Source organism: Acanthisitta chloris, unplaced genomic scaffold (genome assembly GCF_000695815.1).
Source record: "Acanthisitta chloris isolate BGI_N310 unplaced genomic scaffold, ASM69581v1 scaffold6417, whole genome shotgun sequence".
Classification (NCBI taxonomy): domain Eukaryota; kingdom Metazoa; phylum Chordata; class Aves; order Passeriformes; family Acanthisittidae; genus Acanthisitta; species Acanthisitta chloris.
This window is the reverse complement of record NW_008682002.1, coordinates 20,950-34,083: the sequence shown is the minus strand read 5'-3', so window position 1 is coordinate 34,083 and position 13,134 is coordinate 20,950. Positions and strand designations below refer to the sequence as shown.

General features: G+C 46.8%; 1 protein-coding gene across 1 annotated transcript; it reads left to right on the top strand.

Annotated features, from left to right (window-relative positions):
* Window positions 1-77: 77 nt before the first annotated feature.
* Window positions 78-11,902, top strand: LOC103805654 (zinc metalloproteinase-disintegrin-like batroxstatin-2; the record flags this gene model as incomplete). The annotated part of the gene is made up of 19 exons (XM_009078309.1): window positions 78-273; window positions 585-647; window positions 750-821; window positions 1,408-1,577; window positions 2,675-2,759; window positions 3,220-3,350; window positions 3,673-3,850; window positions 4,286-4,375; window positions 5,347-5,542; window positions 6,881-6,983; window positions 7,662-7,818; window positions 8,427-8,507; window positions 9,084-9,162; window positions 10,264-10,354; window positions 10,671-10,770; window positions 11,023-11,088; window positions 11,353-11,430; window positions 11,728-11,793; window positions 11,870-11,902. Coding segments are annotated over 19 exons (2,035 nt in total), but the record flags the coding sequence as incomplete, so codon positions are not given.
* Between the last annotated feature and the right edge of the window lie 1,232 nt (window positions 11,903-13,134).

Genomic DNA, 13,134 nt, shown 5'->3' with positions numbered 1-13,134 from the left:
CCTAAATTCTATGATTCTATGATCAATGCTGATGAGATAACCTTGATCCCAATGATCACAATCTCACTCCTTTGCAGTGGCTATTTTGAGACCCGTGGCCAGAGGTACCTCATTGAGCCCTTGGGAGCTTCAGACAGAGAGGAACATGCAGTCTACAAGTATGAGGCACTGAAACAAGATCCCATCATGACCTGTGGCCTGATCAACAACACGTGGGAACAGGATTCAAACGACCCCATCAACGACATCTTCAAATCCAGCAACAACCCAAAGGTAAGGACAGAGTTAACCACAGCAAGGACATGTCAAACAAGAGACTTTGTGGCCACAGGAGAACTCTGAGCAGCACAAATGCCACTTGGGCTGGTGGCAGCTCCACACAGAAGTGATTGCAAGCAGGGAAGTGTCAGCAGAGCTGAAAGAATAAGTGCAAAACCTTCCAGATCTGAGATTTCAGAGTCACCCTCTCAGTTAACCCTCCTGCCTGCACTCAGTGGTGTCCATGTGCACCTTTAAACCTCTAAATCCTGATTAATATCAAGCTTCCCTTTCATAATCTTAATAATTATTCTAATATATCTTAGATGAAAGAGTATCTGAAGGCAAAAAAGTACCTGGAGCTCTACATCGTTGCAGACAATGCCTTGGTGAGTATTGGAATGATAATTTCTCATGGGACAACTACATGACAAATCCCTTTTCCCTCTCCTTTTCCTGACATACCCTGTTTACTATTTTTTTTTTTTTAGTACAAGAAATATGATGAAGATGTTAAAAGCATAAGGCAAAGGATATTTGGGATAGTCAATTACATCAACACGGTAAGAGCAAACTCAGCCAAGAGACATTGAAATCCAAGTGATTGATAAGGTCTCTCTGGTGCAAACATCATAAATTCTCATTGCTACACCTAGGAATGAAAGAAAACTCAACTATTTTTTTCATTTAGGAGGCAAATTTAACATAGCTGTGCATATTCTCCTGTTCTTTGCCTTCAGACATGAGATTTTTATAAGGAAAGATTTATATTCTGTTTTCCTGTCCCTTGTGAAAGTCAATGACTGAAACCCTTCAAGAAGAAGAAGAAATTGAGGCTTGGTTCTCGATTTCCATCCAGAATTGCTGAAATTTTCAAGGCTTTAAGAAATTGAGGCTTGGTTCTCGATTTTCATCCAGAATTGCTGGAATTTTCAAGGCCTTTAAAGCCATTTTTAAAGTTGGTTTAAGGGGAAGGGAAATAAGATTTCGTAGTTTGTTTGTTGGTTTTTTTTTTTGGAGCTTCAAAGTGTGGAAAAGCTTCAATCAGGTCTAGAGTGAACAATATTACAAGTGAGCCAAGCCCCAGGGCAAGGATTTGTTTCAGAGCCTTTGGGATGTGTTAACTTTGTGATTGTGTCTCTGCTGCAGGTCTACAAGGCCATAAATATCTTTGTGGCTTTAACTGGCCTGGAGGTGTGGACAGATGGGGACAAATGTGTGCTGAGACGCAGTGCAGGATTCACCCTGGACAGCTTCTCCAAGTGGAGACTGTCAGATTTATTGAAGAGGAAGAGAAATGACAACGCTCAGCTGATCACGTGGGTATCATTCCCTTTGCTCTTTGCTTTCCAAAGGCACTCCAGGGATTTATTCCTGGTCACAAACCAGTCAACAACACTGTCTGTGCTGCCCTGGATTTCACTCTTCCCAGCACTGGGTTGTACCAGTTGTAAGACAAAGAGATAAATGCAAATTCTCTTCTGCTTTTATTTTTACCTTGGAGCAAGAAAGAAGCAATTAAGAAAGTTTTTCTTCACCAGCTAAGACACAGCATCCAATCTTTCTAGCTGAACCTCTGCAGGAACAGGCAATGGAGCTGTTAGGAGCTGCAGTGACAGGACAAGGGGCAATGGGGACAAACTGAAAGAGGAAATTGAGGTTAGATATTAGGAAGAAGTTTCTTCCTGTGCAGGTGGTGAGACACTGGCACAGGTTGCCCAGGGAGGCTGTGGATGTCCCAGAGAGGTTGTGGATGTCCCAAGGAGGTTGTGGATGTCCTAAGGAGGTGGTAGTTGCCCCAACCCTGTCAATTTTCATTCCAGGTTGGCTAAAGCTTTGAGCAACCTGCTCTGGTGGGAAATGTCCCTGCCCAGGACAGGGATTTGGCACTGGATGATCTCTGAGCTCCATCCCAACCCCTAAAATTCTATGATTCAATATAAACTTTTGCCTGAAATCTCTCTTATTCCTGGCTCTGGTCACAGAATATTGAGTTTCCTGAGGACTGCAGTGCAGTCTCACAGCTCACAGAGCCATGAGATGAAGCTTAATGGCCAGAAATGCCAAGTGAAACCAGCACTCACCTCACTTTCTGGCTCAGGTTCAACACCCTGATTCACCCAAGCGCTTTGCAGCACTTAGGGCATTTCATTCAGCTCTTTACACTCAAACAAATGCTTTCATTCTGATGAACCACCACATAATTGAAGTAGAAAATGAAGATGAAAAGTGTCTTCAATTATTTTCTGATTTGCAGGATCTTAGGCATCTCCTTAAAGATTGTATTGGGATACAAAGTAGGGTTGGGAATGGGGATGTGCTTCAACCTTCAGCCTGGTTAGGAAAGCAGCTTTGACTTGGGATCTCCTCCCTGCTCACATCACTGATCTCACTCTGCCTTTCCTCTTCCTTACAGAGGCCTTGACTTTGAGGGGACAACGATTGGATTGGCCTATCTCAAATCCATATGCAGTGATATATACTCTGCAGGTATTATTCAGGTATGCTTGCTTTTTATTTAACTTTTTAAAGGTTTTATCTATGCTTTTTTATTAACTCAACCAGCAAAGAACATTCGTGAAAACTCTTGTGTTTATGACACTTTCAGTTCTCTGTCTGGTTCATGTCAAGGAACGTAGAAATTCACAATCAGAGAGATCTGGGAATGTTCAAGGAGAGGTTGGAATGGGCTTGGGGTAGTGGAAGATGTCCCTACCCATGGCAGGGAGGTGGAACTCTCCTTTAAGGTCCCTTCCAACCCAAACCATTCCATGATCCTATAATATAACCCAAAACAAACTATGGAATAGATGCACTCATGGATTGAAAACCAGATCAAGCCTTTTGTAGCAGGGAGGGCAATATCACTTGAAGAAAACTAGTCCTGTTAATGATCTTCTCTGATGTTCCTACTTGTTGTAAGACACTTGTAGAACTAACAGCTTGTTCTTATCCCCACAGGACCATAACAGGAATCAGATTGCTGTAGCAGCTACCATGGCACACGAGATGGGACACAACCTGGGCATGAGCCACGACACTGAAACCTGTTCATGCAGTGATAATATTTGCATCATGACAGACACTGTCAGGTAGGAGTTTGGCTCAAAAGGGGAGGAGGTTCATGCATGAAGCAGTTCAGGGTGGTCTTTGGCTAAGCTGCCACTTTCCAAACTAGAGCAGGAAGGAGATGATCCCAACCAAATTCTAAGCAAAGAGGAGAAAAATGAAGATATTCCAAGTCGTTGTGAGATCTTCCCAAAAAAACAAATCCAAACTAACTTCAGTCACTCTCTATTTGGAACAACATCTCCACCCAAGAGCTCTGGGGATGGTTTCATCCACTCACAAAGGTTCTAGCTCCTCTTTGCCTGTGCTAACCTTAACACCAATCCTTTTGCTCTCTCAACACAGTTCAATCATTCCCAAGGAATTCAGCTCCTGCAGCCTGCAAAGCTTTCAGAAGTTCATGCTGAGCGACATGCCCAAATGCTTAACCAACATCCCAGACATCAGCAGCATCATAGCTCCTCCATCCTGTGGCAATGGCTTTGTGGAAAAGGGAGAGGAATGTGACTGTGGCACTCCTGAGGTACCTGGGAATCAACTGACCCTTGGGAGAGGCAAAGGGGTTGATTCAGGCTGCAGAGTAGTTGGTTTCTGGTAATTTCTGAGGTGAATAGTTCAAATCTAGCTGAAATATTTCTGTGGTCATCAACGTGCTGATCTGGGTGTCAAATGGTGGGAAACTTGGAGCCATGGTTGGTCAGACTGTGCTGACTGGGGAACTGAGAATCAGGCAAAGCCAACCCTACATCACCTTCTCAGCAGAGACAAGTTTCTGCACAACTTCCATCATCATCAACCACACTCTGTGCTCTACATCCACTCCCTCCCAGGGGTTGGTGTGGATTCTAAGCAAAATGCCTTCCAGAAAAGCAAAGTGCAGGGCCAAGACCTCCCTGGAGAGCCAGGGCCAGGTGGGTTGTTGTGGTGTAGCACAGCTCTGATTGTTGTTCTGCCCCAGGAGTGCACTAATGACTGCTGTGACCCTGAGACCTGCAAACTGACATCAGGATCCACCTGTGCACATGGAGAGTGCTGTGAAAACTGCCAGGTATGTCCCTTTCCTGCTCTGGCTCCTCATCTTCTCCTCTGAGAAGCCACTGACACACCTTCCAATAGAACCAATCCCTTCACTTGTACTTACTGATCAGGGAACTGTCATAGAATCGTGGAATATTCTGAGCTGGAAGGGATCCACAAGGATCAGAGTTCAAGTCTTGGTCCTGCACAGATACCCCAACAATCCCACCATGTGCCTGAGAGTGTTGTCCAGACACTCCTGGTGCTCTGTCAGGCTTGGGGCTGTGCCCACTGCCCTGGGGAGCTGTTCAGTGCCCAAACACCTCTGGGGGAAGAACCTTGTGTTGATCTCCAACCTAACCCAGTTCCAGTGCCCGAACACCTCTGGGGGAAGAACTTTCTCCTAATATCCAACCTAAACTTGTCCCAGTACCCAAACACCTCTGGGGGAAGAACATTGTCCTCATATCCAACCTAACCCAGTTCCAGTGCCCAAACACCTCTGGGAGGAGAACCTTGTCCTGACATCCAACCTAAACCTGTTCCAGTGCCCGAACACCTCTGGGGGGAAACCCTTGTCCTCATGTCCAGCCTAACCCTGTTCCAGTGCCCAAACACTCTCTGAAGGAAGAACCTTGCCCTAATATCCAACCTAAACCTCCCCTGACTCAGCTTGATGCCATTCCCTCATACTCTGACACTGGTCACTAGTCCAATCTAAACTCCACCCCAACAATTCCCTCAATCCTCCACCATCCTGGAGAAATGAGCTCTTTGATCACCCATTTTTCTCCTGGAAAGAAAAGCTGAGGCACAAACAGGCAAAAAAAAAAAGTAACCTCATCGACTGACATAACCGATGTTCAGTGAGATTTTGCTCCTCACACAACCTGTAGAGTAAGGATGAGCTATTTCTGCCCTGATTTTAGCCCTGTAGATCAGTGTGACTTGGAGCAGTGAGGAAGAGCAGTGGTGGTGATGGAGCCTTTGCTTTCCCCTCAGTACAAAAAATCAGGAGCTGTTTGCAGAGCAGTTCAACACGACTGTGACCTGGCTGAGATGTGCACTGGGAAGTCCCCGAGCTGCCCTGAGGATCGATTTCGTGTCAATGGTCATCCCTGCAACCATGGGGAAGGTTATTGTTACATGGGGAACTGTCCCACCAGGGAAAGCCAGTGCAAAGCTACCTTTGGACCACGTGAGTACAACACATTATATTGCCTTGGGCAGAGGATTGAGAGAGAGAGAGAGAGAGAATCATGGAATTTGAGGGGTTGGAATGGAGTTTAGAGATGATCCAGTGCCAACCCCTGCCCTGGGCAAAGACATCTCCCACCAGAGCAGGTTGTTCAAGGCTTGATCCAACCTGGAAAGAACAGTGATAGGGTTGGGGCATCCAATACCTTCCTGGGCAACCTGTGCCAGTGTCTCCCCACCCTCACAGGGAAAAACATCTTCCTGATATCTAAGCTAAATTTCCCATCCTTCAGAAAGTGAAGAAGGTGTGTTTGCAAATCCTCAAAGAGCTGTTGTTGTTGCTATTAGGAATAGCAAATCTACGTGAATTAACTCTAGATGTAACACAGACTTCATTATTATTTCCCTGTTTCACACTGTCAGGGCTTATAACACATGAGCCGAAGCTCAGAGCATCTGGTTTGATGTGTTTCTAGAGAAATGGGAAGTGGTGAGCAGATTCCTCTTTTGCACAGTGCTTTTGAGATCACTAGAATAGAGTTGGGGAAGTATTTGGCTGGATAGGAAGAGGAAATGTCTGTCTTTCAGACTAACATCCAAATCTGGTCTGTTTTCATGTTTCTGAAAGAAGGTTTTATAGAGATAGGGAAGGGGTTGGGTTGGAAGGGACCCTGAAGATCATCTCATTCAGAGAGTCATAGAATTTGAGGAGTTGGAATGGAGCTTAGAGATCATCCAGTGATAAACCCCTGACCTGGGCTGGGGCACCTCCCACCACAGCAGGTTGCTCAAGGTTTTATCCAACCTGGTATGAACTTGGGTTGGGGCAACCACAGCCTCCCTGGGGAACCTGTGCCAGTGTCTCACCACCCTCACCCGCTGGTCTCGGGGCGGACGGGGGAGGTCACGACGGGAACCGGGCGGGCGTCCTGTGCCGGTATCTGCCGCCTCCCCCGGCCCACGCACCGGACGGGCTCCCCGGGATGGAGCAGCCACAGCTTCTCTGGGCAACCTGTGCCAGTGTCTCAACACCCTCCCAGGGAAGAATTCCTTCCCAATATCCCATCTATCCCTCCTCTCTTTCAGTGTGAATCCATTCCCCCTTGGCTATCACTCCATGCTTCATCCCAACTCCTTCTCCAGCTCTCTCTTGGAGCACCTTTAGACACTGGAAAGTGCTCTAAGGTCTTTCTGGAGCTTCTCCTCTGCAGGTTGAAGTGGCAGAAACTCATTTAAGTAACTTCACTGGGAAAAGTCATTTCTGAAACAGCTAAGGGAATATTGTAAGTTGTCCCAGGCAGAGATCCCAAACTCATCCCATGACTTTTTGCCCCTGCAGATGCAACTGATGGTGCAGCCTCCTGTTACTACATGAACCAGCAGGGAACATATTACGGTTACTGCCGGAAGGAAAAAGGGAGTCACGTCCCGTGTAAGGAAAAGTAAGCACTGTGCTATCACATTTCCAGACATTTGGGAAGAGACACATCATTCCTACTCTAATTAGAAGCCAGAATCAAGCACCACCCTAGTTCAGTTGTCCTTAGGTCCCTTTGGGCATTGTGGGAAAGGCAATTCTAAGAGAACTAGTTTCAAATCGTGAGGTGAAACAGCAAATCATAGAATCATAGAATCAACCTGGTTGGAAGAGACCTCAAAGATCATCGAGTCCAACCCTACCATGGTCACTAGACCATGGCACTAAGTGCCACATCCAGTCTCACCCTGAAACCCTCCAGGGATGGTGAATCCACCACCTCCCCTGGGCAAATGTGGGAGAGAGATCAAGTTTGGGAGAGACAGGCAAAGCTGCTGGTGAGGATGAGTGTGTGCACATGCAGATGGCTACAGGGAAAGGATTTTTGGACAGGGAATTTGAACCTCAGATGTTCAGGATGCTCAGTTAAATCCTCATTTCTGCAGCTTGCCCAGAGCTCCCTAAGAAGCTCACGAGGAATCAAGAACCTCTCACCTTTTACTCACAAACCAAGGGCAAACCCCACAACCCACAGTTCCTCCTGCAGCTGTTTCCTTGGGATTCAAGCTGCAGGAGTGAGCAGCTCCAAGGGGTTTGTTGGCTGTGCCATGGCCTTGTTTAACAGCTCTGGTTCTCCTTGCAGAGACAAACTGTGTGGGAAGCTGTTCTGTGCCGGAGGGAGGGAGATGCCTCGGGATGGGAGCCTGCTGTCCTTTAGCTCCTGCAAAGGAAGTTTTGTTAGGCATGAAGGAGAAGACCCAGGCATGGTCCTTGATGGAACCAAATGTGGGAATGGGATGGTTAGTAGAGATGAATTTGTCTCCTGATTTTCTTCCTCCTCTCTCAGTCTTGTTTATATCATTAGCTATTTTACAAGGATGATTTTAAAACAGGGAAGGCTGAGTAGACACCAAACTTCTACTGATCTCTTTGCCCTACTTTCTGCCTTGCACCTCTCACAAAGCAAACAGGAACAGAGATCATTCCAAATTCCTTATGTTTGGCTGCTCCCTGCTTGTTTCTTCCTGACACAGATACATGTGGCAAGAGAAATACACCTTTGTAAGGAGGGGTCAAATGTCCTACATGTATTACCACTTCTAATTACTCCCATAAGGGATGTGCAAGGCATCACTGAGTACCAGTTCCAACCTCTTTGCTATATGTTCCTACTTGGAAGGGAGGGATGAAGGATTGGGGAGGAGTGGGAAGTGATGTCTGTCCATCTTTGCCATTCCCCTTTGCTATAAAACACCCAAAGGTCAAATGAAAAATGATACCCACGGATCAAACTCCCAAAGTGGCTCTGAGTGATTTGCAGAGCTGTTTCTATGCCTTCCTTGTACTCTTCACATGATAATGTGCAAGCTCTGCATGTCCTGAGAGCTCTAAATCACTTTCATTTCAGGTGTGCAGCAATGGAGAGTGTGTTCATGCTGAGGATGTCTTTAGATCTGCCAACTGCTCTGCCAAGTGTTCTGGACATGCTGTAAGAGACAAAAATTTAATGCTATTAACCTTGCAAAGCCAAGAAAAATGATGTATATCTGCCACAGACCTTATTGCTGACAGGGTTTGAGTCATTGAGAGAGGAGTTTGTAGAAATTGTGGAGGCAGAAGCTTCTTATATCTCTAGGAGAGCAAATCTAACCTGATGGAGCATCAGTGAGCTGGACACACACTCTGTGTCTGGCCCTGCCCCTGAGCCATGATCACAGCTCTTCTCTTTCAGACCATTTTGGCATTGAGAAGAGAATTATGCTCATCTTCCTTGAGCACTGAGAGACTTACAGAGGTATAGATTAACTCTGCCTTGTAGCACAGCTTTTACTGCAGAAGCTACACACAACAGACACCCAGGACTGGTCTTTAATACACCAAACTGCTCCTTTATGAGCTCAAATTTAGTCCAATTCTACTTTTAGTCTCTAAATTTTAGTCCAAGTAAACTGAGAGCTTCAATAAGCTTATCAGGACCCTGACCCAGAGCTACTGAGGTTTTATGACACCTCAACTTCACTCCTAGTCCCAACCTGAAGGTTTTCCTGGCTTTGTGCTTCCCCAGGTGTGTGACCACGAGCTGCAGTGCCAGTGTGAGGAGGGATGGGCACCACCGACCTGTGACATCTCTTCAGCCTTCACCAGTAAGTGCTACATGGTCACACCTTGGGGTCTGTCCTCTCCTGCCTGAAATGAGCCAGGGAGTCCAGTGGAACAGCTCTGGGGGCCAAAGGGAGTCACTCATGGAATTGGGAAGGTTGGAAAAGACCTCTGAGATTGAGTCCAACCATCAACCAGCACCATGGTCACCACCAAACCACATCCTCAAGTGCCACATCCATATGGATTTTGAACACTTCCAGGGTTGGTGACTCCACCACCACCCTGGGCAGCCTGTGCCAGGTTGGACAACCCTTCCAGTGAAGGAATTATCCCTAATATCCAACCTAAACCTCCTCTGCATCTTTGGAAATATTGCATATGTAGGTTGGTGTTTTCTGAGCATCTTTAGGTCACTGCAGCTTGTATGAATGACTGGAGTAAGGTGTTCTGCTTTCTAAGCTGGCAAGTGGTTCCCCCAGGAGAGGAGAACAGTGGGATTCTCTTTTCTCCATGCTGGGATAAAGAGCTCACCACATCAGCTCACTGGCACAGCAGAGTGGAGCCAAGATCCCAGAGGCTTTGCCATGAGGGAGGTGGACAAGTCCATTTATCATCTGCATGGAGCTGCTCATTAACTGACCTACCTATGAGGGAAAATACTTAGTGCACAGAATTCCATGAGTTTGAAGAGAGAAAAATTCACTAGAGAACTGTCAGCCCTGAACATTGTGACTTGGTTGAGGCTTTAGAATGGGTTTGTTGAAGGTAAATGGTGAATGAAACCTTATTTGAATGCAACTCCAGGGTCTGAACTCCTTTTTGGGTAACACCTTTGGGGCAGAGGAATGACAATGAAAGGATCTTTGAGGCTGGATGGAAAGGGAAGGGATTGGTTAGGGTTTGTTAGCTCAGGTAATAATAACAGCCTTCAAATATAGCAAACTCAGTAGAAATCCTTTCCATCCTGTGGCAGGAGAAGCCATAAAATGAGGACAAAAAGGGTCTAGACCTCATGATCAAACATTCCTATGCCAATGGTGGTGATGGGAAACTTCTTACTAAGGGTGAAGCTTGTTGGATCTCTTTCCAACCTCACTCAGATCTTTCAAGAGATAACAGCTCCTCTTGTCTCTCCCTTCCAGCCATTGCTGCTGTTGCTGGGGTCCTGCTGGTCCTGGCAGTCATAGTCACTACAGCAGTGCTGCTCATCCGTCTCCAAGTCCTCATGAAGAGGTAAGTGCTTGTCCCAAGGAGGAAAAACTCAAACCAAAGCCAAGCAATATCTGCACAGGTTTAAGTTAGGGTTTTTTAAGGGGTTGGGAGGAATTAGATACTGGAAAGTCAAGGAAGTTGGTCCATGAGCTGCTTCAGAAATCTCATGGTTGGGTGAGGATTGAAGACTTGAAGTTCTCAAGATTAATCCTTGAGAAACCAGGGGAAGAAAGCAAGAAAGGCCATGGCTATAACACACCAAGAGGAGGAAGGCAGGCAATCAACTTCAAGGGTTTTTTTTACTTCAGATTTAACCATTCTATGCAATATTTTACAGCCACCAGAGCAGGACAGGACCTGGAAGCACAAACCAGGTCTTTGTGGATCAGGAGCAAAGATGCAAAGAACACCCTGTGCTGGCAGTACCTGCCCAGAAGGTAAGAGCAGAGATGTGCTGGGGCAGTTGGGTCTCCTGGGACTGTCAAAACATCCACACTCCTCAACCAAAGTGGCTTCAATTCCCTGAGGGCCTCGAAACACTTTTGTGGGGCTGAGAGGACAGTGAATCCCTGCGTGGGAAGGGAGTGGGGACAGCACATGGCACTAAGTGACTGAGTGCAGAGAAGGGACGTGCAGAGATAACACATGAGATAAGAGCTCCATCCCATGTAACTGTTCCCTGTTTTCAGGTGGATGGCAAGAAACTTCTCCTTCCTGTGCCTCCACCACAGGAGACCAAACCTCAGCGCCAGAGTGTGAGTACATCCAGGGAATGGCTTTGTTTTCCTCTTGGCTTTGGGTAAGACATCACAAACCAGTGGAAACCCTCAGGGACAATCTGATCCCAAAGACTGAGGAGATCCCTGAGCTCCAGCTAAGGCTCAGCCTCCTTTTATCTGCATCTTTTAACCCTAAAAGCACATTTTATATCAAACATGAGCCTGTACATTCCCATGGGAACACATGGAAACACACAGCAGGGACAGAGGGTCAATGGGTTTCATTCTCTTCTCTTTCAGCCTGTCATAAGGCCTAAAGGTCCTCCACCTCCTGTTCCTCCCACCAAAGCAGCCCCTTCTCACCCAGAGGAGATGTTTGTAAGTACAGCCCTGCAGCTTCTCACAGCTCTAAGCTCAGCAGCTAATGACTATCAGATGCCAATTAGGATTTTCAGCTTGTGAAACAACTCAGTGCTCTTCTGAGACAGAGACCATGCCTAGCTGTGTTTTTGTTGCCTTCCTGCATGTGGACACATTGATCCACTTCACCTCTAGCATTTCCACTAGGAAAATGCTGTAGTAAACACGAGAGAGCAGAGGCAGCAATTGAGATCTGAGGAGGTTCTGCAGCTCCTCAGGAAAACCCAATGACATTTCAACTCTATTCTGTTACAGGCACCAGAGAGAAAACCTCCTCATCTCCCAGTCCCCAAGGGCAAACCTCCTCTTCCTCCCTCAAAGGTAAACCTGAGTTCACTTGGGAATAACAAATCTTTGGGGCTGGAATTCCTTGATTTAACTCTTCCTTTTTCACTAGGCTTTAAAGCCCCCAATGAATCCGAAGGTATGAAGATCCTGAAGCAGAGCTGATCCACACACCTTTTCAGGGACAATTTGTCCCTCAATTCCTCCACTTTGGGCAAAGGCATCCAAGCTTGTCTTGCTCTTCTCTTTCAAACAAGAACAACTGACTGACAACTGCTTGGAAAGTGAATTTTTGGATTTCTAGCAGTGAGGAACTTTTTGATGAGGATATTGAGCTGCTGGCCAAAAGGAAACCAAGCAGAATTACTACTTGCACTGAGGTGTAAACCAGGAGCAAGTTCTGAAAGCTGCTTAACTCATCCCAACTCCTGGGCCACCACCAAAGGCTGTGGCTGCACTGGGATGTCCTGTACCTACACTGCTCTTCTGGGCAAAGCCTGAGGAGATTAGGAGAAGTGTAGCTACTCTAGGTTTGTAAACTGTAAACCTTTTTGGCTGCACTTGTGGACCTTTGCCTGCCCTTTCCCTCCTCAGCCACACACCAGGTCTTGTCCTTCACCTGCAAGTTCTGGGGAAAGACAAAATCCTTCCTGCCCTTTGGAGAGGAGTTTGTGCCAGTGAGGTCTGAACTAGACATGGAATAAGATGACCCACTGGAAATGGTTCTGGAGAGATCCTTTGGGATCAGATTCTCTCAGTAAACCTTAGGTTGCTTGTTAACCAAGATCCCTGTGGTGAGCAGGAACTGGAGAGAACCTCCAAAGCAAAGCACTTACTGCTTGAAGGTCTCCAGAGCTCCAGCTGTGCCACTTGAAGAGCTCCAGCTGCACCATGGCACTTGGGCAGGGAAATACAGCAAAGCACCAGCAACAAAATCCTCACTCCTGTCTTTCCCCTTGCCCCTCAGAGCTCTGTAAACTGCCCAGGATTCCTCCCTGCCAGGATACACACACCTTGGTGCTCTCCAAGTGCCTCTGCACAGGGTGTGGGACTGCAAAGAAGCTGCTGAGAGCCAAGCTGGGCACAGGATTGTTATTGTGGGCTGAAGGTTCACAGGTTGCTTCATTCCTGAGGGTCCTTCATGCCTCCTGCCCTGTTGGCATCAGCCCTGGGGGTACTGCTGAGCAGCTGGAATGGATCTGCAGGTCACTGCTGGCACTAGTCTTACTGGTTCTGGGAGGTGCTGGTGTTACTATTGGCACTGCCATCACCCATGTGCTTGGCAGAGAGAGTTTGAAGTTGAAGCACACACAAGTAGGGTTTTTTTTTTTTGGAGAACAAAAATTTTACCGGGGGCCCACAGCAGCCTTTGGTCAG